The 25,568-nt window shown below is 39.6% G+C and overlaps 1 protein-coding gene across 1 annotated transcript in view; it reads right to left on the minus strand.

The window, feature by feature from the left end:
- LOC150074990 (neuromedin-U receptor 2-like) overlaps positions 1-25,568 on the minus strand; it is a 97,157-nt gene that overhangs the window by 3,487 nt on the left and 68,102 nt on the right. Inside the window, exons 2-3 of the mRNA XM_090388859.1 lie at positions 12,269-12,820; positions 461-595 (exon numbers count right to left, since the gene is read on the minus strand). Coding sequence (XP_090244985.1) covers positions 461-595; positions 12,269-12,820 — 687 coding nt within the window. The remainder of the gene's footprint in view (positions 1-460; positions 596-12,268; positions 12,821-25,568) is intronic.

A 25,568-nucleotide genomic window follows, 5' to 3' on the forward strand; every position in this document is an offset into this window, starting at 1 on the left:
GCTGACCAGGTACACCCTTTCATGGCAACGGTCTTTGGCAATGCCGTCTTTCAGCAGGATAATGTGCCAGGCTACACCTCCCGGATTGTTCGGGACTGGTTTGTGGAACATAAGGAAGTCTTCCAGGTAATGTCTAGGCCTCCAGATTTGCAGACATCGATCTCATCGAGCATCTGTGGTTTGTGTTGGAACAGCAACTCCGATCTGCGGCATTTCAACCACGGACCTTACAGGAGTTAAAGGATCTGCTGGTTACGTGTTGGTACCAGATACCACAAAGACATTTAGAAATCTTGTAGCGTCCATGCCTCGCCAGGTACGAGCTGTTTTGGCTGCACATGGAGGACCAGCATCATATTAGGTAAGTGGTCATAACGTTTTGGCTCCTAGGTGTATTTCGGCGTTCATTACTGAGACGAAATTTAAAAAAACAAAAAAAAAAAAAAAAAAACAATCTTACCAGCTAAGGAGAACAAGTCTTGATTCACCTTTCGCAACGTCTCTGACCACGTTCCGTAGAGGGTGACGTACAGGAACAGAAGTCTTTGGGCATGGAACGGGGCCCAACACACGAAAAATGCTATCACCACCGCAACTGGAAAAAAAGAAAAGAAAAAAAGATTACTCTGAGCTGTACAAACAGCGAGTAGTATAAAGGAAAAGATATAAATTTCTCCCATAATAACTAAGATTAAAAATTGTACGCTAATGTGCTTCAACTGATAATTATAACTCTTAGCAACGCTTTTAACAGTTGCACGAGCCCATAATTATGACCCTAGATAAATTCACCTTAGAGGTGTTATCTGACTGAGACAAACCGCGCGTGCAGTGAGCATTAGATGCATAGTAATAAGAGCGACATTTCGAATCCCAAGACCCTAGTGATGCTTACACAAGCTTGCGACATAAATCTTGTTTCTCTTTTTTTAAAGTTGCTTCTTTCTGATAAGCGTTTTTTCCATAATTCGGCTAATTTCAGTAATTTTTCCTTTCACTTTTCAAAATAATATAAAATGATAATGCATAATAATTATTACGCTTGTTTAAGGAAACAAAAAAACTTGCCAAAGAATACCAATGCGAAATGAATATTCATTCCTTCCGCAATTGACCACAGAACACATGGATCCATCCACAAGCATAATATTCGTACATACTAACCAAAATAAAAAAAAAAACCTTTATTCAGTATCGCATCGGGCCGCCTTTGTTTCAAATAACAGGAAGTGTGCGGCGGCGCAGCATGCATTCTGCAAGGGATTTTAGTGCAATTTTGTGGTCTAATTGCAACTGCTCCTTCAGTGAGATATCGCAGCTCCAACAAAGTTGAAGGAGGAGGAGTTCGTTGCCGATTAGCTCTCTCTCTCTCTCCAGCACATCCCACACATTGTCAATACGATTGAGATCAGGTGAATGTGGGGACGAGGAAAGATAGTGGAAATTCGTATCATGTTCTCCAACCGTTCTTGCACGATTCTGGCATGGTGCACTGTCATCAAAGTGACCATCACCTTCGGGATAAAAGTGCACGGTGTGGTAGATTTGATACAAAATTCAGGTGCTCCTCGGATGACATTCAACATTCCGTCGGTATCAACAGACCCAGTCTGTGCTAACAAAACATTCCTCATACATGATATCCCTTCCAGTTGTTTGGGTTGTCTTAACAAGGCAAGCAGGGTCCATCGCTTCGTGATGTTCTCGCCACACTCTCTGCCGGCCATCAGTACAAAACGTGTCGTAATTTGTCTGACTCATGACTCTATTCCGCTGTCCAATCACGACGTTCTCGGCATCATTGCAATCGGATTTTTCTTTTTTTTTCTCTGAAACAAGTGGGTTCCAAATATGCAGGCGACTGCCAATATCCAATTTCTTAAATTCTTCGCGCATGGCACAGGTTGAAATCTTGTTTAAATTCAGGCGTTATTTGCTGCACAGTCGATGTCTTATTTTTCTGTGCAGTCCTCCTTAGGGTACGACAGCTTCGCTCATGAAGCATTTTCTGCCACGTTTACACAACTGAGATGTGGAAGAATCTGTATGGTGTGAGATAGTTGGAAGCAAAGGTAGAGTGAGAGTAATCTACAGGCCAAGTGATTGTGAAGATTATGATGAGAGCTTCTACATGCAAATGAATGGGCAAGTATGCTTATACACCATTAAAAAATACTCCACGAGGAGGATTCCAAGTTGGATGAATAATGAAGTTGCCAGATTACTTGAGCAGAAAAAGACGGCAAGGAAAAGTTACAGAACAATAAGAAGTACAGCTCTGTAATGCTACAGAAAAGGTCAGGCTGGCAAAAGTAGATTATGAGAAATCGCTGGAAAAGAGAGAGAAGAGAGGGGAGTGATAAAGAATTCTTCGCATATATAAATGCAAAGAAGAGAAGGACAAACCAGATCGGATCCTTATGTAATGGGAGTGGGATGGCATTAGATACCCCAACTGAGGTTGCAGATGAAATCAACAGTTACTTTGCATCAATATTTACAGAAGAAAACTCTATGTCAATGACAAATTATGGGAGTGAAGTTGAAAATTATGTAATTGATAATATTGAAATTTCGCATCATTATTTAATGAAAAAACTTTTGAGCCTTAAGGAGAGTAAGGCTCCTGGTGTTGATGGCATATCCTGTAACTTTAAGGGAGGCGGCAAATGAGCGCATTGAACCGTTAAGGCTAATTAGGAGAGCATCACTGGCCTCAGGAGAGATTCTGTTGGATTGGAAAAGTGCCAATGTATCGCCAACACATAAAGGCGGCTCTAAGAGTGAAGTGGGAAATTACTGATTGGTCAGTCTAACTTCAGTAATAGGGAAAATCATGGAGGCAATGATCAAGGGTGGAATTCAGGATCATTTAGATAAAAAATGTGTGTGTAAGTAATGGGTATTTAATGGCGCACAAGCTGCACTGGCTATAGTGCGCCTGCATGGTTTTGTACAAGGAAAATCATCCTTAACAAATCTGATTAGCTACTTTGACAAGGTCACTCGGGAGCTGGATTTAGGGAATAATTTCGACATTTATTACTTATATTGAGCTAATGTAAGAAGTAGGGTTCCTCAAGGACCTCTTACACCTGGAGAACAGCAACCCCAAAATAACTTATACATTTGGTGGAGTCTAACTAAAGTCAGTAGTGGAGGAAAGGGACTTGGGTATTACGATGAAGTTCCCCGAACATTGTAGACAGGTTGCAAGGAAGGTCCATGGTGTCCTATCGATGGTTTATTGCACAATTGCTATCAGAGATAAGGACGTCATAATCCCATTATATAAGGCTATTGTTAGACCACACTTGGAATACTGTGTTCAAGTATGGAGACCACACCTAAAGAAAGACATTGTTCTTTTTGAAAGGGTCCAAAGACGGGTAACTCCCCTGGTGAGATCGGCAAAACGGGGTCCATATGATGAAAGACTTCGAGTATGTGGGCTCCAGAGCTTGGAAACTAGGCACCTTAAAGGAGACTTGATTGAGGTGTTTAAGGCTCTGAGAGGTGTTAAATAAAATTAATGAGGACCAAATTTTCACGGTTATAAATGATGCTAGAACTAGGGACCATAATTTCAGTTTGATGAAATTCAAAAGTCAGCTGGATAGTTACCTATGGGAGGAGGGAAATGCATGGGTTGTCTATTTCCTTTTCTTTTATTATTTATTTATTTTATTATTTTAGGGTTTTTTTTTTTTTTTTTTTTTTTTTTTTGGCTGGTGCAGCATAAGCTGCCTTGCACCATATGGCCATTAATACTATATCAGACATGTACATGTGGTTCAGTGAAGCTATATGTACGCAAAATACAGTTATGTATTTTGATATAGCTTGTTCATTGCATTGAATTAAAAAAAAATCATTCTTAAAAATGTTCCAAAAGGGGAAAATCGATTTGGAGTGTCGTGTTTTTGATCCAAGGTGGACTGAAGACTATTTCTTCATTGATTACCACGAAAAGGCAGTGTGTTTGGTGTGTCAGGAGACTGTGTGAGTTTTTAAAGAATATAATTTAAATTCCAATCTTATGATCAACATAAAGGAGTGCTGCGAAAAGGAAGTGTCCAAAGTTACAAAACGAATTAAGAAAACAACAAAACACACTGAAAACGTATCAGTTAAGAAATTTATCTGCTGTAAGTGCCATTTATCAGGGTGCACATTTGATCGCTTTTGAAAGTAAACCGTTCAGTGATGGTGAATTTGTTAAACGTTATTAAAAGTTGTGGAAGAAATTTGTCCGGAGAAACGAACAATGATACAAGACATTGGTTTGTCTCAACAAACAATTATGCGAAGAGTAGAAGATATTGGAAAGAATTTGTTTGAACAACTTTTGGAAAACATAAAACAAATGAAATATTTTAGTGTGGCACTGGATGACAATACTGATGTAAATGACACAGCCCAACTGAAGATTTAGCCGATCTACAGAGTATGCGCGGAACAACTACAGGTGAAAATCTTTGCCAATCTTTCGAAAAGTTGGGATTAAATATTAAAAACCTGGCAGGAGTCACAACTGGCGGTGCAAAAAATGATTGGTAAAATCATTGGGCTTATGGGTAGAATAACCAAGAAAATGATAGATATCGGAGCTGAAACTCCGATTGGAATTCACTGCATTGTGCATAAAGAAACAGCTCTTTATGGGAAAGTATTGGATCGCCAACACGTTATGAATGGAATCAAGAAGCCTGAGAGAGGTTTTGGGGGCACACCCCAGATGTGGGAACAATATTCCATGGCAGGGCGGATTTGCTATTTGTACAGAGTGAACAGCTGTTTGGAAGAAAAGTAACGCCGAGGGCGAAAGAGAAACCCAAGTTTTTAGATGCAGAGGAAGCAATATTTGTAATGTGCTTGTGCCAAGAGAGATTAGAAGTCAGGGTAATCCCCAAAAGAGACAGAAATCGGAGTGTCACTAAAGATAAGCATAGGAGCAGAAGAATCCTTTTGCGATATATAAGACAGAACTGAGTTTTAGAAGGGTTGAAATCAACTAAGTTGTCTTTGCTCCACTGGAGATCGGCATTAAAGGAATTGATTGCGGATATTTGAGAAGTTGAAGCTGATTGAGAAGGGCAAGGTGTCTCAAACTGGAAAGTGGAATGCAATGTGCTAGCATCAGCAAAACTATGGATAGGATTTCCGATCAATGAAAGAAGGTCATTAATAAACAAGAGGAAAAGAATGGAGGGAAAGAACTGAACCTTGGGGACACCAACATTAGCAGTGAAGTTAGAAGACAGAGAGCCATCTACCATCACCCTCAGTGAGTGATCACAGAGAAAACTGGATAACCAATTACTAAAAACAGTTGGCAAACCATAAGATGGAAGCTTGTTTAGAAGATCTTTATGCCAAACACGATCGAAAGCCCTTGAGATGTCAAGAGCAACTGCTTGTATTTCACTGAGCTTTTCCATTCAATTTGGCCATAAATTGGTAACACAAGTAAGAAAATCACCAGTGGATCGACACTGACGGAATCCATACTGGCGATCGTTAATCAGACTGAAGGTTTCTAGGTAGTTTAAGAGTTGACAGTTAAGTGATTTCTCCATTACTTTAGAAAGAGTAGAAGTAATTGGATCGGAGGGACTCGTCACCCCTTTTAGGAACTGGTTAGATATGATCAAATTTCCAAGCAGAAGGAAAAACACATTTGGAATAAGAAAGTGAATAAAGGTGGCATAGAACAGGAGTAAGTTCAGGAGCGCAGGTTTCGAGAACAATTGGAGAAATACCATCAGGACCTGGAGCTCCATCGAGAAATACCATCAGGACATAATCTTCATTATGTATTGAGTTTGGCGTCACAAATTTGCAACCAAATTTTGAACAATTGTTAAAAATATCCAGCCTCAATCATCTCATTAAATGTTAAGTATTGTGCGTTGTATTTAATAAAATTTTCGAATATTTCAATTTTAGGTTTATCATTATCTTCACTTATTCACCTTAATATTGAAAAGCAGTGATCGTTTTCAGGTTGTAAAATTATTTCTAAAATGAGCATTTAAAAGTAAAGTATTTAAAAAAAAAAATTAAGTCATATTTTTATAATTTTAATAAAATCTAAAAAATAAATCACTGACATGGTAAGAAAATTTGGGAATTGCAGGCAGTGAAATCTCTAAATATCCGGATTTTTAAGAAATTAAAGTTGCAGATTGCTACATTTTCAACTTTATCATTTAATCCCAGTTCAGGGATTGCTGCTTCTTGATGAGGAGGATTAATTCTCTCTAATTAGGAATAATAGATTATTCCTAATTAGCGGAAAACGATTTTTCTTTTAATATTAGGAAAGAAGTTGATAAATTGTGAGTCTCTTTTTCTAAAATAAGATGTTTATTGTCGCAAGCCATTAGCAAGTAACAAGACTCTTCTTTTATTTGTTTATCTTCAAGGATGGATAAATAAATATCCATCCTTGCTAAGACAACAGGGATTTAACACCAAAATGGAAAAAGACAGTTAAAATACGTTATGGGTGTGCACTATAACAATGTAGCTGGAGAACTCCATACCATCATTTAAGACCAGATATTTCTGTATGTTGTACAAAGATTTATTCGTGGTAGACAGTAGCAAACGAAATGACTTCCGAAGTGAGGTAATCACAAATATTACTTAATGGGCGTATTAGGTTACCACCCTACTTTTCCCTCGCCGCTTATCTCGGCTAATGCTCTGTCGAGGTGCTACTGTTTGCCCTAAGGGCCGTCTCCGTCGGTTTCATGAACCGTACATCCAGTAATGAGCGCTTCTTCCTTTGTTCCTCCTAACTGAGCTGGTGCAGACATGTTTTCTCCAGAGAAAACAATATTAACTTTATCTGTTCGACGACCTAAATACTTCCGAACACGAGCTACGAGGAAAGAATCCTGTACCGTATCAGTTGTTTGTGATTTATTAGCCCAGTGGATAATTTGATGATTCCTCTTTCGACTCCTGGCTTTATGCTAGAAGAAGTACACCGATTTTGTTTTTATGCTCGAGCAAAGAGAAGCCCTACATCAGAAGGTGTGCTGTTCCTTTATAAAACTCTCACTCTGTTTTGAAGATACCGGCAAAATAATAAAAGGGGACTTATGATAAACAAAGGGCGGAAAGTAGATGTGGTTTGGAGAAGTTTCGTGGAAGCTGAATTCTTGCATGAAGGAGTGGAAGAAGCCCTTTGGCTGTTGACAGGAACTGTGGAGAGAGAGAAAGAAATATGAACTGGGGCAGCGCTTTTATTTTTCGAACTTGTGAAAAAAAAAAGGAAGAAATGCAGCGTGAACTTAGTCCTCAAGGGACTTTGTAAGTGCTAGCTCAACTATACATTCTTTTGCCATGGAAACTTTCATCTTGCCGGTGAACTGGTTTTCAATTCAATAATCTAATTTCTAGCGATGCTAGAAATGAAATTATTGAAATCAGAAGCGCCTGAATTTCATGACAGTTAGCACAAAGCGGGCGGAAATATTTAGCATCTCAAAGGTGTTGATTTATAAAAAGAAGGTATTTGATCTCCGAAGTGAGAAAAAAAATGTAATTTACAAGTTGCCGTTTTAGAAGGGAAAAAAATATTTTGAGTGTTTTGTACGAAAGCAGATTACGCAGACACGGTGTCAGATAAAGTAGCGTTTATTTACTAAAAGCATAAGGTTGGGAGAGTCTCATGGAGGATAAATGATCTCCATAACTGTAGTCAAAGAACGTTTTAGAAAGCAGTGAGACTGACAAGACTGCTCATCACCACCCCGACACCGACATGTTTTAGCACTTACTGCTATCTCCGCAGGGAATGGGTTAAGTTCTACCTAATATCCACGGTAGTGTTCCTTCACCTTCCAGTCTTCTTATTAATGGCTCAATATTGCTTGTAATTCTGGCCCGAATTATAGACGAAAATGAAGGGGTCTTCTATACCTCTTCGAATGGCTCAGAAAGAAGCTTCACGATCTTTGTATCTGGTATCCGTTGGGCCTCTTATGTTCCTGATTTTTCTTTTATTTAGTTCCCTGTAAAACCCCAAGTCATTCTGCGATTTCCATCTGTTTGCTCCGCCGAAATAGCACTTAGGGGCGAAAAACTCAGGTCGAATGGTAAAAGAAGTGTTAGAGCTAAAGTGGTGTTGGCATTTCTTTGAAATGAAACAAATGCATTCTGAAAGAGGGAGGGAGAGAGGGAGCGAGGGTACTTTGAAAAGCGGATACATTTAATTATACAGCAAAGGCCCATACATCACTGACAAGACAACGTAACCACAACAAATTATTGCTGCTTATGTTGTAAAGTACTTCAAAGTGTTTTTAAAAATGTTTCTGTATGTCGTTTATTTTCTTTAAATACAGTTACTACTGCTCCATATACATTAGCAGCCATTAAGGAGCTGTAGAAAACCGCTTATTATATTCTAAAATCGACCGTTAACAGATGCTGCAGCGATGATGAATGAGATCTGTGGTCTGCTGAAATAGCGCCGCATAACGGTAATAAATATAATCCTCTAAGTGAGCACCCTTTATCGATCTGACCTAAGTCGGCGAATCACTAAAGAGGTCTGCAAAAAACACAAGTTTGAAAGTGAATTAGAAAATTGATCGTAAATATTGAGAGTGGATGCTTACCACCCTTCCAGGGTACTCAAGTTTTCCATCCCTTAAATAAACCAACCTTAGAACATACTAGAAATTTCTCCACGAAACACGCTGAGGATTTTTGGTCCCAGAATAACTTGCAATATCGATCGTCTGTTGGGGATTTCGTAGTTAAGCTGAGTATCAGAAGTTAACACAAAGAGCTTTTGATTTCATAAAACTTCTTTGTTCAAAGATATACACAAAAAAATCGCGTATTTTAAAGTTAATAGACGATGAATACCTTAGCCAATAGATGGCGCCAATTTGCCACCAGGAAAATCGGTGGAATCAAACCATGCTTCTACACACATCCACAGACAAGTAAGGTTAATTAATATCAATTTGTTTTTAAATTGGTTTTATAATTGAGGCATTGAAGAAAGACTGTCCTTATTTAAAATTGAATTTCCTACAATATCAGCAACACCCATCAATATTTATTTAAGTGTACGCCAATCATTGCAAGAATCTAGTCAGGAAACAGCCAGCAATATTTTCAGGTTCTGCTTTGGAGGAGATAAGGTCTTAGATCTATTGTTAGACCGCCGAGTTACCATCAATGAACTCTACATTGTCATTCTGTACTTAGAAACGTCTCTTTGGAATAGCCAGGAAGTCGCTGTTACTTTTCCTCAGCACTCGGGTGACAACTGCCAGTAAAATGGATATTTCTGTTATCTGTTAGCGGCTGGAACTTCGCCAGTAACTTGACGTTACCGAATGTTCACTTTTACGCGTTAAGTAGAGGCTAGTGTAGAAATAGTTGGGTGTGACCGCTTGACACTGTCATATTCTTTTGACAAAACTCCTCGCTGTCTGGCATCCACCTCCACTAGCGAATAAACGCGTGTCTGCATCTTTTTTCTTCTTCCTGGATCCAGAAGGTAGTTAACCGTTTGCACGTGTGTAATATATGATTAAAACATGTGGATTGTGTTAATCAGATTGTTGACTTGGACTCTATGCTTTGAGAGTTCCTTTTATAAATAACATTCGTTCACTTTTCACAAACAAAAATGAATTCCCAACTTGGACTATTCGTTATAAGGATCGCAGTTTCAAAGGTGGAGAAGTACTTTCTGGTTTAAGAAGCTTCTGGTCATTCACGTTGTTTGCAGTAGGAGAATAAGAATTCGTCAATTTTTTTTCTTTCTTTTTCTCTAGCACATAGATAGGATTTACCTGGAGTGAGGCCATTAACAGTTGAACATTTTAGCATCGGGAACCAAACAACTACTGTTCTTATGAGTTCGTGTCCTACTAAGGAGTGAACAAGGCTATTCAAGAGAAAGTTCCAGTACAGTCACCTACTGTATTGGAACTTTCTGCATGTATCGGTAGCTCAGTCTTCTCACTCGGACACAGAGTTTTTAGGATTTTAGTATTTTAAAAAGGTCATTTATAGTCTCGTGCTAAGTCCCTGGTATTAGAGCGTGACGGATATTGCATTATTAAGTGCTATCATTGATAAGTTCTTTACAATCTCAATCCATCCTACTAATTGCAATAACTTATTAACCCTTTCACGCAATCTTTGTGTGATTTGGAAAAAGCAAGCGAGAAACAGCCCACGGAAGTGCATGGTGATTGGAGAAAGCAATCATTACCTGAATCAATATCAGTCAAGTGACGTCAAGAAAGCGTAAGAGAATTCAGTCCTCCAGACACTGTTCCTTTTGACGTCAGCCGTTACGGTCGTACGTATTTTCATTTTGAATGAAGGAAAGCTCTTTTAGTAGATGGAAAAATAACTGAAGATACCCACCCCCTTCTAAGTTTTTGTTTCTCTCCTTGAAAATGGATAAACTTGAGTTAAAAGAACTTTAAAAACCATATTTATAATAAGAAGACAATTTCGAATAAAATTAGCAACTAGAAATGTTTGAGGGTGACATATAAAGGTAAACAACCATCTTTCTAATAATATTAAGAACCAAGAAATATTAGACTGTAAACATTTGGATATCTCCAGGTTCGTTGACACAGTTTTCTATCAATAGATCTCTTATAAGACCTGAGGCATTTTCCAAACACCCTTCCATCGATTGCTGTTAATGATGTTTACGAATATTCTTTGGCATTTATGAGTCTTCGATAGTTTCTTAATAAGGCAAAGATATTCGGATGAATAATTTTCTTCGAATTTATGCGTATTGCAATCTTCGGACTTAATAGATATTAATTTCCTGTGCAATAATTCTACAATATGTTTAGATCTTCAAAAATACTTTTACGTGCACGCTCCATCGCGAGACATGTCCCAGATCAATAGGTCTGAAAAATGGGAAAAGAAATCCAATTCTTGTGGAAAGGTCGTGAAGATCACGTAGAATTGCGTTGCCTAATCCGTTACAAACGACAGGTATTGGAGGGACACAGTGAGCATTAAATACCACCGGAAATCCAACGCTATATGCAACTCTTCGAGGAATTTCTCTCGAGAAGCAAATGCTTAGCGCGGTTGGGTGACTGATGGAAACCTTCAGCCTTGTCTGATTCTGAAGATTTCTTTCGAGATGATATATAATCGCGAGAGATTTTTCTGTTGATGCATATTTGGATACTTTCATTTTGTTAATCTAAATCTTGCTACAAAATTGTGCAAAAGACCCACAGTTTTCAGTGGGTTCGAGCCCTGTCTCGAAGAGTGGAATTTTATGGGTTATTCTCCAGGAAAGTGGCCGAGTTACTCAGTCTGGGACGAAAGTTGCGTGGTTTCCAGGTTCGGGTAAATGTTGGTTTTTCATCCCGAAAGCATGCAAATAATATCACGACAAATGTCACTGTGTAGTAATAATATAAGTTTGCAGCCTAACGCATTTAATGCCTCATAGCCTTAATTGCTCTGACTTGAAAACAGAATAACAACATCAGATGACTATGGCCTCCAGGAGAAGCGGACAGTGAAGTATTGAACACAAGTTAGAGTGAGAACGCACAAGGCCAAGGAATTGATAGTTTTGTTTTTGAAAAGACAACTTTCATTGAACTAACCTTAAGCGAAGAAAGGAAGTGGTATACGAAAAGTTTGCCAAAAATGGTCTGTTTCAAAGTTAGGATCTCGAAACATTTCAGTTTTTCCACAGGTTTAAGGAATTTAAGTTGTAAACTGTGGAACAGATCTGTGTATCATGCTTGTCACTGTGCGAGATTGGTGCAAGACCCTGACGTTGATTCATTATGTCATGGGTTACACACTAGTAGAAAAATATAAAGCTTGTTTTGTGAATTTTAGCAAAAAAAAACGTGGAGCATTTGCTGTCCTAACTTCGACCTCATTCAGCCATCACTGATTTAAATTCGCACTTAGTGCTCTGACTCCTTCTAGATGTACTGATTTTGTTTTAAACTTGCGAACATTGTTTTTCCTGCTTGGCGCATCGCCAGACTTCAGTAGACAGACCTTACGGCCCACATAAGAAAGCTAAGTTTGCATTCTATGTCTTAAGTTTTGTGAATAACGAGAAAAAGTACTGCCCTTCTCATAAATAGCGGTACCCGTTTTAATTTGGTAATAAAAGTACCGAAACAAAATTAGAGAAGATGTATCCCACCATTCACTGATCTCGCCCCCACCACCTCTTAAACACAAAGCGGAAACAGCCATCGGGTATACCTACCTAGCATTCTCACAACCACACGCCTTGACTGAGTCTTTGACCTCTCTCCGTCATTCCTCGTATTGGAATTACTCTCCGAAGTACATCTCTGGAGTGTGCTGGACTGTCGTAGGGTGACGGCGATGCGAATGTAGAGAACGATGATGAGGGTCATCGGAACAACGAAGAAAAGAAAGGTGGAGCACAGCATCAGCGTCTCCCAGTTGTAGTCGGGGCTGTTGAAGGGAAAACCGCACCACGCCGACTCCAGGATGGGACTTTGGTCGGTATTCACGAGGTAGTTAACACGCGTGAAGATGCCGTACGGTGTCGCTCCTGCCAGGGATATCAACCAGATGATCACAATGTTCCGAATGGCGTGCGATAACTTGGACTTGATCTGCTGCCGGATCGGGTGGCAGATGGCGATGTACCGTTCCGTGCTGAACGTGACGATGGTCAAAATGGAAGCGTACGCAGTAGCTTCCGGGACGATGGCTCGAAGTTCACACACGACATTCCCTAGTCCCCAAGGGTACTGCTGCCAGAGTGTATACAGTTCCAGTGGCATGGCTGTAAAGAGATAAAGAGGTTCGATTACACACATTAAAAAGCAAGTCAGACGTTTTGGGAGGGCAGTGTATACGTGGTATGAAATTCATCAGTTTTCGTAGAACGGGAAAATTTATTCAAAAAATGCTTCTTAATTGGAATTTCTATAAAAAATGTGCAGCCAGACGCAAGTAGTTGAAACAGAGAAGGAAAACATACTTTATAGCCTTATTCACGTTGATTGATTGGATTTTCCACATCAGAATTTTGATGCTGGGAGTTCATCTGATTTATTTGCATATTGCATAATGTTCCGATGCTTCAAATCCCAACAGTTTTTACATATTTAATAAAAGTTAAATGCAATTACGACAAATGTAGGAGCAATCTAAATTGGATTAGGGAATATTTTTGACTGGAAGTCACATATTTAACCTCAGATGGTGTTTTCTTCTTAAATGAAATGGAGTGTTCTTTTACGATATCGACATTTTTTTTGTTAGTATTTATTTAAGCTTAAAGAATTTCCTATTTGCATCTACTCAAGTTTGCATTAAAAATACAACAGGGTGAGTGAATTTCAGTAATTCTACTTTAAACAGATCGGAGAGGGGTCGCAAACTTCCTCGCTGTCAAATGAAAATTTGAGCAAAGAAAACTGAATATCTGATCTGCTTTCGGATTTATTCGACAAAGCGAAATGTAAATTAAATACATGCATGACCATAAAAGAAGTGAATGCTCTCAGACAGAAAAAATAAATATTTAATCAAGACAGCGACACGCTGTCTTGAATAAACATTTCTACGCTACCCACCAAATTTTATGGTTGGTAGAGTAGCGAAGTCTCTGCTTTCTCCCTCATTGTGTATAAAAGACCTGGATTCGACTCTCATCACGAAGTTAGAACCACTTCCCATCGAGACCTGGAAATCGAATCGATGACTTTAGAAATTATCGTCGATTACATCGATAAATTGAAATAACCTGACTTCAGGACCACTTTTTCAATGAAAAGATTATAGATTAAGGAACAGTTAGAAAAAAAACATTCTGGAGAGCTGAAGCTTTCTAAGGAGTATTGGGGTTATTGTACTTCTAGTGAAAAATATGTCTTTAAAAAGTTGAATTCAACTGCTTTTCACAACAACCTTAAAGCTCGATAAAGTTCGCTTTTTAAGAAGAATGGGGCAGGTTTAATGAGAAACTGCTGCTGGACAAATTCTTTTGTCATTTTCATCTACAGCTCATAGATTTCATTCATTAGTGGAAATTCAAGATGAAAAGATTTCAGTGCGAATAATTTGGTCCTTCACTTTTGAATGTACAAAAGGGATTCTCGACAGAATGGTTCTCCAAATTTAAGAGTTGTTAGTTAATGAAGTTAATGAGATCATTAGTTACCGCTATGCAGCCGAAGTAGTTCGCAAAAGTTGGGAGATGATTCTGTATCACGAGTACTTCAAAACTGCTTCAGGAAAGATATAATCTCAAGGAATATCGATGAATCTACACCAAAGTAAATTGCTTAATAAATGCCGATTACTTAGTATTATTTCGTTGTTTAGCAGTGGAGAGGAGATCGGACTGTAGTCGGTTCACCAGATAAAAGCAACCTCTTCTCGAAACCTCGGAATTTCAGGTTAATCGCTCGCACTATTGATTTCGAGTCACGGACGATGCTAAGGTCGAGAATGGGTCAGGAGGCAATGTCAAGCCAAAGTGTTCAGGTGGCTAGATGTGTCTCGCAGTCACCTCCTCGCAAGATGACCGTTATCTGGTTCAAATTGTCCAGTCTCTGTTAATTATTAAACACATTGATACGAATATCTGATTAATGTTTTGTCAATCTAATAAAAGTTTTTTGATTTATTTATTTTCTGTTCGGTCCCTTAGCTTTTGAGCATCGGTGTGAGTTTTTGAATGGAAAAATAATTTGTGGGAATTTTAGAGTCCCTAATTTAGTAATACTCATTGCCTGAATGATTTCATAAACAGTGCGGTGATCTTGGTCGATCGACCTTACATTGGCTCTTGAACCAGTGTGTTACCTGTAAATATTACCTTTGCTGTTGCTCTTAAGGATTTCCTCCCTCATCTCTTTGTAAATTTACCTATAGATAAATGAATTAAGGTTATCACTGAATATAAAATCCATCGTTGTACCAGCAGGAAATGGGGTGTTAAAAGTCATTCAGTACGGGTAGATCTTCTCTTCAGTCTATTATTTTATTCATCAGTTGATGAAACAGTATTTGAAACGTTGAGTGCAGACCTTGTCTTCAATCAGTCGAAGTGAAGACAGTAATTGGGCACATCCTCTGCGTTGGGAAGGAACGATGGAGATTTTCCTTCGTAGTCTAAATTTAGTCGAAGCCTGATTGGTCGGTTTCGTGGTAGTTGTACCACATCGTTACGAAGAATGAGACTCTCGCCTCAAAGTCGTTTTCACGCATGCGTGCTGTTTCGTGTCCATCTTCTATTAGGTGTAATTGCTTACTGGACTGCGCCCGCTCTTAATTAAGCGTTGACTGCCAACGGTCAGGTTCGTCGATCAAGGATTGCGTCAAGGCTTAAGTGAGGGTTGGCTTACACTCCGAGCAGATCTCGCGTCAAAGATTAACGAGTTTGTTATAATCGTTGACATAAATGCGATAGGCGAAGTACCAGATGGGACTTTTCGAATTTCGTCTTTAGAGGTAACGTAAGGGCAAACTGAGAACTCGCTAATGGCACAAGTGATTGGCCCGCTATATACGGGAAGTGCGTCATACAGAGACGTAGTTTCTTTGCGACCCACGTGTGAGTGCGTTAAGAGGTATGCTGCAAAGTGTTCTTCATAGCCAGACTCAACTCTGACTCTGTGTTTACGTTTGAGGCTATTTTCTTCCCCCCGCTTTATTTCGACCCTGCTGGAGTTTGTCTGTTTCTTTATCCCGGGTTTAAACTGCTCCGATTAGAGAATGAATGGTTTAAAAAGAAAAGCGCTACTATCTTAATCGCGGACAAATCAAGATTTCTTTAAGTTACCTCTACTTATCATGTGACCGACAGAAAGCGAACGTACACATACAGTCCCTATTTTCGTCCGCGGCACTTGCCAAAATTGTCTTCTAAATTTAGAGTGGTAATGGAAAAGAAAACTTTCTTTTCTCCATCACCTTCTTTTGCTTCTTTGTCGTGTCCGCTTATTTACACACCTGCATCCTTTTGACTAATAATATCCCTCCCCCCTTCTTATCTAGCAGTTGGTGACTTCCTTGGAAGTGAGAGCAATTATAATTCGCTTTTCGATCTATTAAAAACATCCAGTGGCTGGTTGGAACGGCATTTCGAATTAGACACAGGCAAACACGTGGTATTTATGTTGAATCCTCTTTGAATCTTCTTTGAGTTTATTTCTCGGGAACGCAACTCCCGGATTTTTGAAACCATATTCGGATTAGTTGCTTTAATGCTACGAATGCGGATCTTAGCGAGCTGGAAGGGGGGAAAAATTACGAAAGCGTTTGTTATTTCTTAAAGAAAATAATTACGTCAAGAGATAGCGACTTACAGCAAATTACCTCAAGGCCTCATTCATCACTGGTGGATACGTCACATGGAAAATGAAATTTGGAAACGTGGCAAACAGCCTCTGGATCAAATGGAAATGAAAATTACTTTTATTTAGCAGTAAAAGCACACGGAGCTGCTCTGAGAGCGCGCGCGTTGCCTTCCCTTGGTTATTCTTTTTGCATTTTCGTTTCCAGCTGTACTGGTTTCAACTCACTTTTTATATTCACAATTAATCCTGCATTAAATGAACGTCAGAAACACTTGGGAATTTCCAAAAAAACTACATTATCGTCAACTGGAATTTTATGTTTTCCAAAATTTAATTAAGAAACTCGAATTAAAAACTACGAGGGGAGTTTGAAAAGTTCGTGCCCTGAGTATGAAGCATTTATCTGAGGAGCCTGGCACACGTTAGTTTTCAACATGGACCCCGTTTGGAGCCAACTCGCCATTTGCCACCGATGCTGCATTGCGTTGATTCCAGCGAAGGAAGCCAGCCAGGAAGTTTTTTTTTTAAATTTAGCAAATAGGTGGAACTTTTACGGTGCTAGATCTGATGATTGGAGATGGTCCAAGATTTCAAAGCCTCACTCATGCAGTCAACTATGGAAATGACAGATTTGTGAGCCGGCGCGTTGCCCTGGTGGAGCATGACTCCTTTGCTTGGTTTTCCCCGGCTTTTGTCTTTGATGTTTCCACGCAAACGCCTGAGAAAGGTCTCCGTGATATGCCCCTGTACGGCTTTTCTGATAGTAGCTCACTAGCAACATTCCAACAGCATTTCCACTGTTTTGACTGCTGCTTTGTTTCTGGCTGAAAGTGATGGATCCATGTCCCATCTACGGTCGCAAATCTTGCAAGGAAATTTGCTGGATCTGCTTGAAAACGAGACAAATGTTCACTTGACAACTCCTCTTGTGCGTTTTTGATCTGTTGTCAACATCTTTGGGATCGATCGTGCCGACATCAATTTTCATAGCGAGAACCTCTGTTATCATGTGTTTACACATGTTCAGATGAGATGCTCATGCGCACTGTCAACAACCTCTGGCGTGATGGGCGTTGCGGGTCTTCCACAACATGGGTCATCTATCAGGATTTCCCTTCCTCGTTTAAATTCTGCCAGCATCTTGATCATGGAACAGGAAGAGGCAACCTCCCCAATGTTGTAACTTCGTGAATTGTCTTTGGCGTCGGTTCCTTTTTGACTGTGCAGGACTCTCTCATCTACTTTTCAGGCCTAACGCCGTGTGACTTTTAATTTTCGAAACTAGAGTTCACATTGAGGGGAGGAGAACTGACGCATCACAACAATCGCAGTTCAAAACCCACAATTTCTACAAATGCTTGTTTTGAAAATGTACATCGTAAGACTTCTGGTCTATCTCTCAAGGGCCGCTCCCTTAAGCTCAGATTTTCTCACAGATCTTGGCCCTCTCCAGCCATCGTTTAATAGCATCGTAGCCCGGCGAAGAATTACCGTATTAAATCCTGCAGTTGGAGTGGACGATCCTGGAAGCCTCAACTTATGTTTAAGATAAGGCGGTTAGCCTAATGAAACTTCTATTGACGCCTATCATAAAGGAGGCGAGAAAATCTCTCCGGACTCCAGCTTCCCTTTCGCGGTTATTGATTTCGTGGGTTCCATTCAGCACCACTTTCGCATTCGTTTATTGAGTCGAAGAACGTGCGAAATTGATTCTGGTGAACTTTGAACACATTGTGTGTGTTTTCTTCGCAGAATACGTTGCGTTATAATAAATACGAGCAACTGTTATTCATCACGGCTGCGTTCTGTCTCGCAGCTGAACATCGATTTTCTCCGGCAATCAATAGTTTACTTTGTTTCGATATGAGCGATACGCGCTTGACCTTTCGTTACGGCGGAATTCTTCTGGTCGATAAGTTTCTTGAACACTCCTAATCCTCGATGCCAATTCGCACGGGGCGGTTAAGATGCCGTTCTCTGGAGTGTAGACCTTTGTGCGTTTCATCGTGGAAATTATAATTCGTTGTCGTGTCGTAAGGGCAGATGTACGACTGCTAAGCTTTTCGTCTTACCTTCTAATCTGCGTCGATGCTCATCCACTTGTAATATCGATTGTAGACTTAACGGATTCATCCTAAAGTTGGAAGATTGGCCAATGTACCGTGAAAGATGTAAGCGTCATTAGTAGGGAAATTTCTGCTTTGGGTTGGACTGCTGACCGAATCGAGAGAGTTTTCCTCAATCTCGTGCGAATAGTTACAGCAATTGGATTTTTCTAAGCCGCGCGCAGCAACTGGTTTCGCTCGCTGCAATTGAGGGAAACACTGCCAGCCGATTTATTTACGATTATGCGAGACGAGGATGCTAAATATAATCGCGGGACCCTTGTCAACTGCATATGTGTCCGTGACTGTGGATAACCTTCGAGTATCCGCGTAAGCCTTACGTGGCTGATGAGTGATACGTTGTTCCCTCCCCCACTAATTTCGGCAATATGGCCTAAGTTACTAATGCGCCTACAACAACCAAACAACTAACATTTTCCCCGGTTATCAGACAGTTTTATAGGCTCAATTTGCTGCTTTCAAAATACCTCCACACTTTTAAACCTGCTTCTGAATTTGTGGGTTTGTCACCCGCGCACTAGCAAGACTTTTGTGGATTTCTTGGATGACTGTTTTCTAAAGCAGCATGTAAGAGAAGCAACAAGAGAAAACAATACTCTTTTATCTACTTATCAACAGTGATTTTTCATGCATTAAGAATCTGCAGATGAAAGAACCACGGGGTGTCAGTGATCACGTTGTACTAATTTGGAATTTAATTAAACATATAATTACTATCAAGGGTAAAGGGAAGGATTTTTGCTTTCCTCAAGTGGTCTACAGTGGTCTCAGACATTTTTTAAATTCTATACAGTGCGACAAACTGATGATGATGTTACCAACAGCAAATTGTAAATGGGAAGCATTCCAGGAATTAATCTTGAAAGCTACTAGGCTTTTATACCACTTAAGACATATTGTTCAAGGTTAAGGTCTAAATTGAATGTCAGATGAACTGATGAGACATGTGGCAGAGAAGAAAAATGCATGCGAAGCATATAAATTAACATGTAACACAGTAGCCTAGGATAGATATAAGCTAGTCTGTAATCAAGTCACAAAGGAGGTTAGGCAGGCAAAGGCAGATTATGAGAAATCTTTGGCAAAGGTTGCAAAGAAAAACAGCAAAGAGTCCTTTACCTATGTAAATTCTAGAAGGAAAGGGATGAATCAGATTGGTCCACTGGATATTGATGGTTCAACTGATGATGATCCTGCTCAGGTGGCTAACAAACTAAATGAGTATTTTGCATCTACATTCACACATGAGGAGTTATTCAGGGAGGGGAATGCCAGAAGTAAAGTAAACTCTGGCAGTGAGCTATATTTTGTAATAACTGAGAGGAAAGTGGAGGAGAAATTGTTGAAGATAAACATAAAAAAGGCACCCTGGGTGGATGGGATCTATCCAGTTATATTAAAGGAGGCAGCAAAGGAAGTAAGCAAACCCTTAGCCATAATTATGAGAGCTTCCTTGGACTCAGGGGAGGTACCCATAAACTGGAAATGTGCAAATGTGACCCCAATCCACAAAGGAGGATCAAAGGGAGACACAAGTAATTACAGACCTGTTAGTTTAACTTCTGTTCCATGGAAATTAATGGAGGCACTGGTTAAAGAAGCACTGCAGGATCATCTAGACAAGACTTCACTTATAGCTCAGACACAGCATGGTTTTGTTAAGGGAAAGTCTTGCCTGACCAATTTGATTGGATACTATGATGCAGTCACAAAAGAACTGGATGCAGGGAATAACTTTGATATTATATATTTGGATCTTAGAAAGGCTTTTGATACTGTTGCACATGGAAGACTGCTGCACAAATTGGAGCAGTGTGGCATTGGAGGCAAATTGCTGCTATGGATAAAGGGGTGGTTGAGGGGGAGAAGACAGAGAGTGGTAATCAATGGACACTGCTCATCGTGGACTAATGTTATTAGTGGAGTCCCTCAGGGTTCAGTGTTGGGTTCATTGTTGTTTTCTGTATTTATAAATGATATTGATGATGGTATATCAGGCTTAATGTCCAAGTTTTCAGACGATACGTAGGTCGGCAGGGTTGTTAATAACAGTACGGTGCTGCAACAGGATCTATAAAAGTTAAGCAGATGGGCTGAGAGGTGGTAAATGAAGTTTAATATTAACAAATGTAAAGTACTACGCTGGGAAGCAATAACCCCAGAGTAACGTATCAACTCTGTGGTACTACACTGACAGTTGTAGAGAATGAAAAGGAACTGTGGGTAATTGTGAAGGCAGATATGAAGTTTTCTGAACAGTGCAGACGGGCTGCAAGAGTAGCTCATGGTGTATTGTCGATGATATATAGGAATTTTTCTAGCAGGGATAAGGAGGTGATTATTCCCTTGTATAAGGCAATGGTCAGGCCACATTTTGAGTACTATATACATGTCTGGAAGCCTCATTTCATGAAGGATGTAGAGCTACTGGAACGAGTACAGAGAAGGGCAACAAGATTAGTGAATGGAACAAAGGGGTGCTCTTACGAAGAAAGGCTTAAGTTTTGCAAATTACAGTGTTTGGAGACTAGACACCTGCGAGGTGATCTGATTGAGGTGTATAAAGTCTTAAAAGGTTTGAGCGCGCTCACTGATGGGTTTCTTCCTCTTGCTCAGAATAATCACCTCAGAGAGCATAAATTCAAATTGAGGAAAGGCAGTTGTAGGATAGATGTGCAGAAGTTTGCCTTTAGCCAGCGGGTGGTTGATTGGTGGAATAGACTTCCATCCCTTGTCGTGGAAGTTGATAGCCTAAATAAATTTGAGGCTGAGCTGGACAGGTATTTGGAATGAACGGAGGGGTGAAATCCGAGAGTTTTTTTTTTTTTTTTTTTTTGGCTGATGCTGCATAAGCTTGCTTTCTTGCATCGTATGCCTCTACTAATGCTAATCTATTCAAATTTATCTCAATACTCAAATCTTAAAAATTCTCATATTCAAACTTAATATTCAAATTCTAATAATTCCCATATTCAAACTTATATTCAACCTTAATAATTCCCAATATTTTCTCACCTTCATGCATTTAAATTCAGAAAAAAAAATATTTCCATTATATTTGTAAGAGTGTACTCTTACAAGCTAAATGACTGAAAGAAAAGTGGAGGAGAAATTGTTGGGGATGGACATGAAAAAGGACCTGAGGCGGATGGAATCCATCCAGTTATATTAAGAGAGGCAGCAAAGGAGATAAGCAAACTCTTGGCCATAATTATGAGAGAATCCTTGGATTCGGGGGAGATCCCTATGGATTGGAGAAGTGTAAATATATCTCCAATTCATAAAGGAAAATCAAAAGGCAACGCGAGTATTCACAGACCAGTTAGTTTAACTTCTGTTCCAGTGAAAATAATGAAGTCACTGGTTAAAGAAGTAATGCAGGACCATTTGGACAGGCATGTAATTATACTGCAAACGCAGCTTGGATTTGTCAAGGGCGATCTCGTCTAACCAATCTGATGGGTTACTATGATACGGTGACCAAGGAACTGGAGGACAAAAATAATTTTGATATCATCATATACTTGGATTTCAGGAAGGCTTTTGATACAGTTGCATGGAAGAGTATTGTACAAATTGGAGCTGTATGGCATTAAGGGCAAGTTACTGCTAACGATAAATAGATGGTTAAATGGAAGACAGAGAGAAGTTAGCAATGAGCACTATTCTGCGTGGACTAATGTTATTATTGGAGTTCCCCAAGTCCATTTTTGTTTTTAACATTTATCAATGATATTGATGAAGGTACATCAGGCTTAATGTCTAAGTTTGCAGATGATACAAAGGTTGGCAGGGTGGTCAACGACAGTCATCAGGGTGAGCTACTGCAACAAGATCTAGGAAAACTGGGTCGATGGATTTGAAGTTTAATATTGAAAAATGCAAGGGACTGCATATGGGTAACAGCAATCCCGGAGTAACTTATCAACACAAAGTAGTGGAGAATGAAAAAGACCTGGAGTTAATTGTGCAGCGAGACATGAAATTCTCTGAGCAGTGTAGACATGCTGCCAGGACGGCTCATGGAATTTTTCAATGATATACAGAAACTTTGGGATAAGGTTTTCTTTCATCCATTGGGACTGGCTTCCGTCTGTTGTTGTGCAAGTAGGTGGGTTAAATAAATTCGAGAGAGAGAGAGAGAGAGAGAGAGAGAGAGAGAGAGAGAGAGAGAGAGAGAGAGAGAGAGAGAGAGAGAGAGAGAGAGAGAGAACTAAACAAATTCTTGAAAGGTATGGATGGGAGAACTGCGTGTGGGGGCGGGGTTATGGTTGATGCTATATAAGCTTGCTTTCCTGCATCATTTGCCATTACTACTGCTACTACTACTACTACTACTACTACTACTACTACTACTCCATAGTTATGGAAGAGGTGACACTTTGTAATAACAATAAGTGGACTAGGAATAGGGTGTGTCTGCCAAGACCAACCGTTGATGATGCAACAGATTGCCAGATTTTTAGAAGTGGGAGGTGGGTAAAGATAGCATTATTGTTTATGAGGGGACAATGTTTTAAATGAACATGAACTGATGGTTTGTTGGATTTATATAGGACCTTGTTGACAAAAAAAAAGCGGAGAGTTAGGCCAGAATGTGCATGTCTGAAGTTAAGGATACTCTAATGGTAAACTGCTAGTTTCGGGGTACACGGGTAATATTGACACGCGGTTATCTGATGTGTGTTGAAATAACGCTTGTACTCATCTCAGTAGTTCTTGTCTGTTGCACAACAACAGATAGTGGCAAGATCCACATTGAATAGTTCTGAGGGTAGCGACGTTTGAGACGAAAAGGAAGTTAATACTAGGGGGGGGATAAAATAACTTCATATTCGCTTAATAAGCAGAAAACAGGCGTGGGAAAGTTACAAAGCGATGAAAAGTACTGAATCCTATAATGTTGATCTGTAATAGTAACCCAGATCAGGTTACACTGACAAAGGCACATTACTAGAAATCGCTGTGTGAGAGAGCAAAGATCGGGGATAAAGCGTCTTTTACGTATATGAACACAAAGAAGAGAAAAACGAATCAGATCAGATCCTTGCATAATGGGTTGGGGAAAGTCTTAGATAATGTTGCTAATAAAATACTCACTCTGTACAAATCTCAAATCCATCTTACCATCGAATAATACTCGCACATAACCTTTCTTACGCTTCTAGACTCCATTCAAAAGTGGCAATACGGTTAATTAATTACCCATCTCTAACAAACTCTCTGCTCATAGATATTCTGTTTCTGCTGCACTTTTTCTATAGATACTTCCATGGGCACTTTTCTGAATTGGCTTTTATAATTCACGATCTCTCTTCCAAAGCAGTCTGAACGTGTCCCGAAACTAGTCAGCATCCTTTTAGTGTCCAACTTTAAACCCACCTTTCTGGGCTTAAAGTTGGACAAAACATTCTCACAGAACCAACCTTTCTTCTTCCTCATTTATTCATTCAACAATAGTTTTCTGGAACAACCTTCCTTCATACGTATTTTGTATTCCAATCTTCAGAAATTCATATCAAAAAGGATCTTCTTTCGTCATCTCGACCTTCAACTCACGTAGCATACAAAGTACTAGAGGTTCCAATAACTTCCGTGCTTGGGGTTTTCATTAAAAAATTGAAGAGTTACTTTTCATCGATTTTTAAAGATGAAAGACTCTTCACAGTGAGGAGAGGCTCTCCGATTGAAGCTGAGCAGTATGCAATTAGTGATATCGAAATTACAAATGATTGTTTATTAGTCGAGCCTAAAGGCAACTGGATATATAACCAGGAATTTTGAAGGATGCAGCAAGAGAGCGGATTGAACTAATAAGGCTAATTATTATGGCATCGTCGGATTAGAGAAGTGCCAATATATTGCCATTACATAAAGGCGCTTCCAAGAGTGAAGTGGGCAATTACCGACCTCAATCTAACTTTCTGGTAAGCAAACGCATGAAAGCTATGTTCAAGAGTGCAGGATAGAATCATTTAGACAGAAATGGAATTCTGAAGAAAACAGGGCTTGGTTTTGTAAAGTGAAAATCCTGTTTAGCTATTTGGACTCAGTTCCGAATAAATTGGAACATGACATCATAGGGGAAATCCCTAGATAGATCGCTTGGTAGCTGCAGGATAAGAAACAGATATTCGTGATTAATGGTTATGCTTCAGATTGAGCCAATGTAAGAAGTGAGATTGCCCAAGTATCGGTACTATGACCACTGCTTCTGATTTTTGTAAGTGATATCAATGAAGGGATAGAGGGCGTGATGTGAGAATTGCACATGGTTTCGAGATCGATAGAACAATTAATGATCAACACCAAGCAGCGCTTCTTCAGGATGACGTGGAGAGGTTTCAGTGATGGTCAGAAAAGAGGTAGCAACGTTTCAAAGAAGCAAAATCTTACACTTGGGGAGTAGCAACCCCACCTGGTAGAGTTGAATTAAAAACATTGAGGAAGAAAAGGATCTTATCTCTGAGAGTTACAATACGGTCGGACACGAAGTTCTCCGAGCAGTGTAGACAGGAGGCAAGGGAGGTCCATGGTGCCCTATCAATGATTTATCAAACATTTGCTCGTAGAGATAGGGAGGTCAAAAAGAGATTGAACTGCTTGAAATGATCCGAAGAAGGGCAACTGTCTTCGGATGGATGTGGGCTGAAGGGTTTGTAACCAGGCACTTCAGAGAAGACCTGATTACGAATAAGGATGAAATTTTTTCTGTTACAAATAATTGCAGAACTAGAGGTATTGATCGAAATTACGGGGAGAACAGGTTTGGACTGGATTGGAGGAAGTTTTCTTTTAACCAGGGAGCTGTTGATTTTTTTATGAATTAATTATTTTTCCCCTTTTGTTATGGCAAAAAAAAAAGTCCCAGGCTTTCTTGCACAGTACGGTTAATAGTAACACTTATACTATTTAACTATCAGTGAATCTGTCAAGGTTAGTTAACCGAGCAATATTCTATCCTACTTTTTCTCATACTGTAAACCGTCAAGTCGAAAACACATTTAAAGAACTTGAAACAGTAAATGCGTAGTTTGTAAGACCGAACACAATTACGCAAGCATCGGTGTCATCGTGGGATGATATTGACGCTTGA

The sequence above is a fragment of the Mastigoproctus giganteus genome, chromosome 14, assembly GCF_048544385.1.
Source record: "Mastigoproctus giganteus isolate SK-2022 chromosome 14, ASM4854438v1, whole genome shotgun sequence".
Classification (NCBI taxonomy): domain Eukaryota; kingdom Metazoa; phylum Arthropoda; class Arachnida; order Uropygi; family Thelyphonidae; genus Mastigoproctus; species Mastigoproctus giganteus.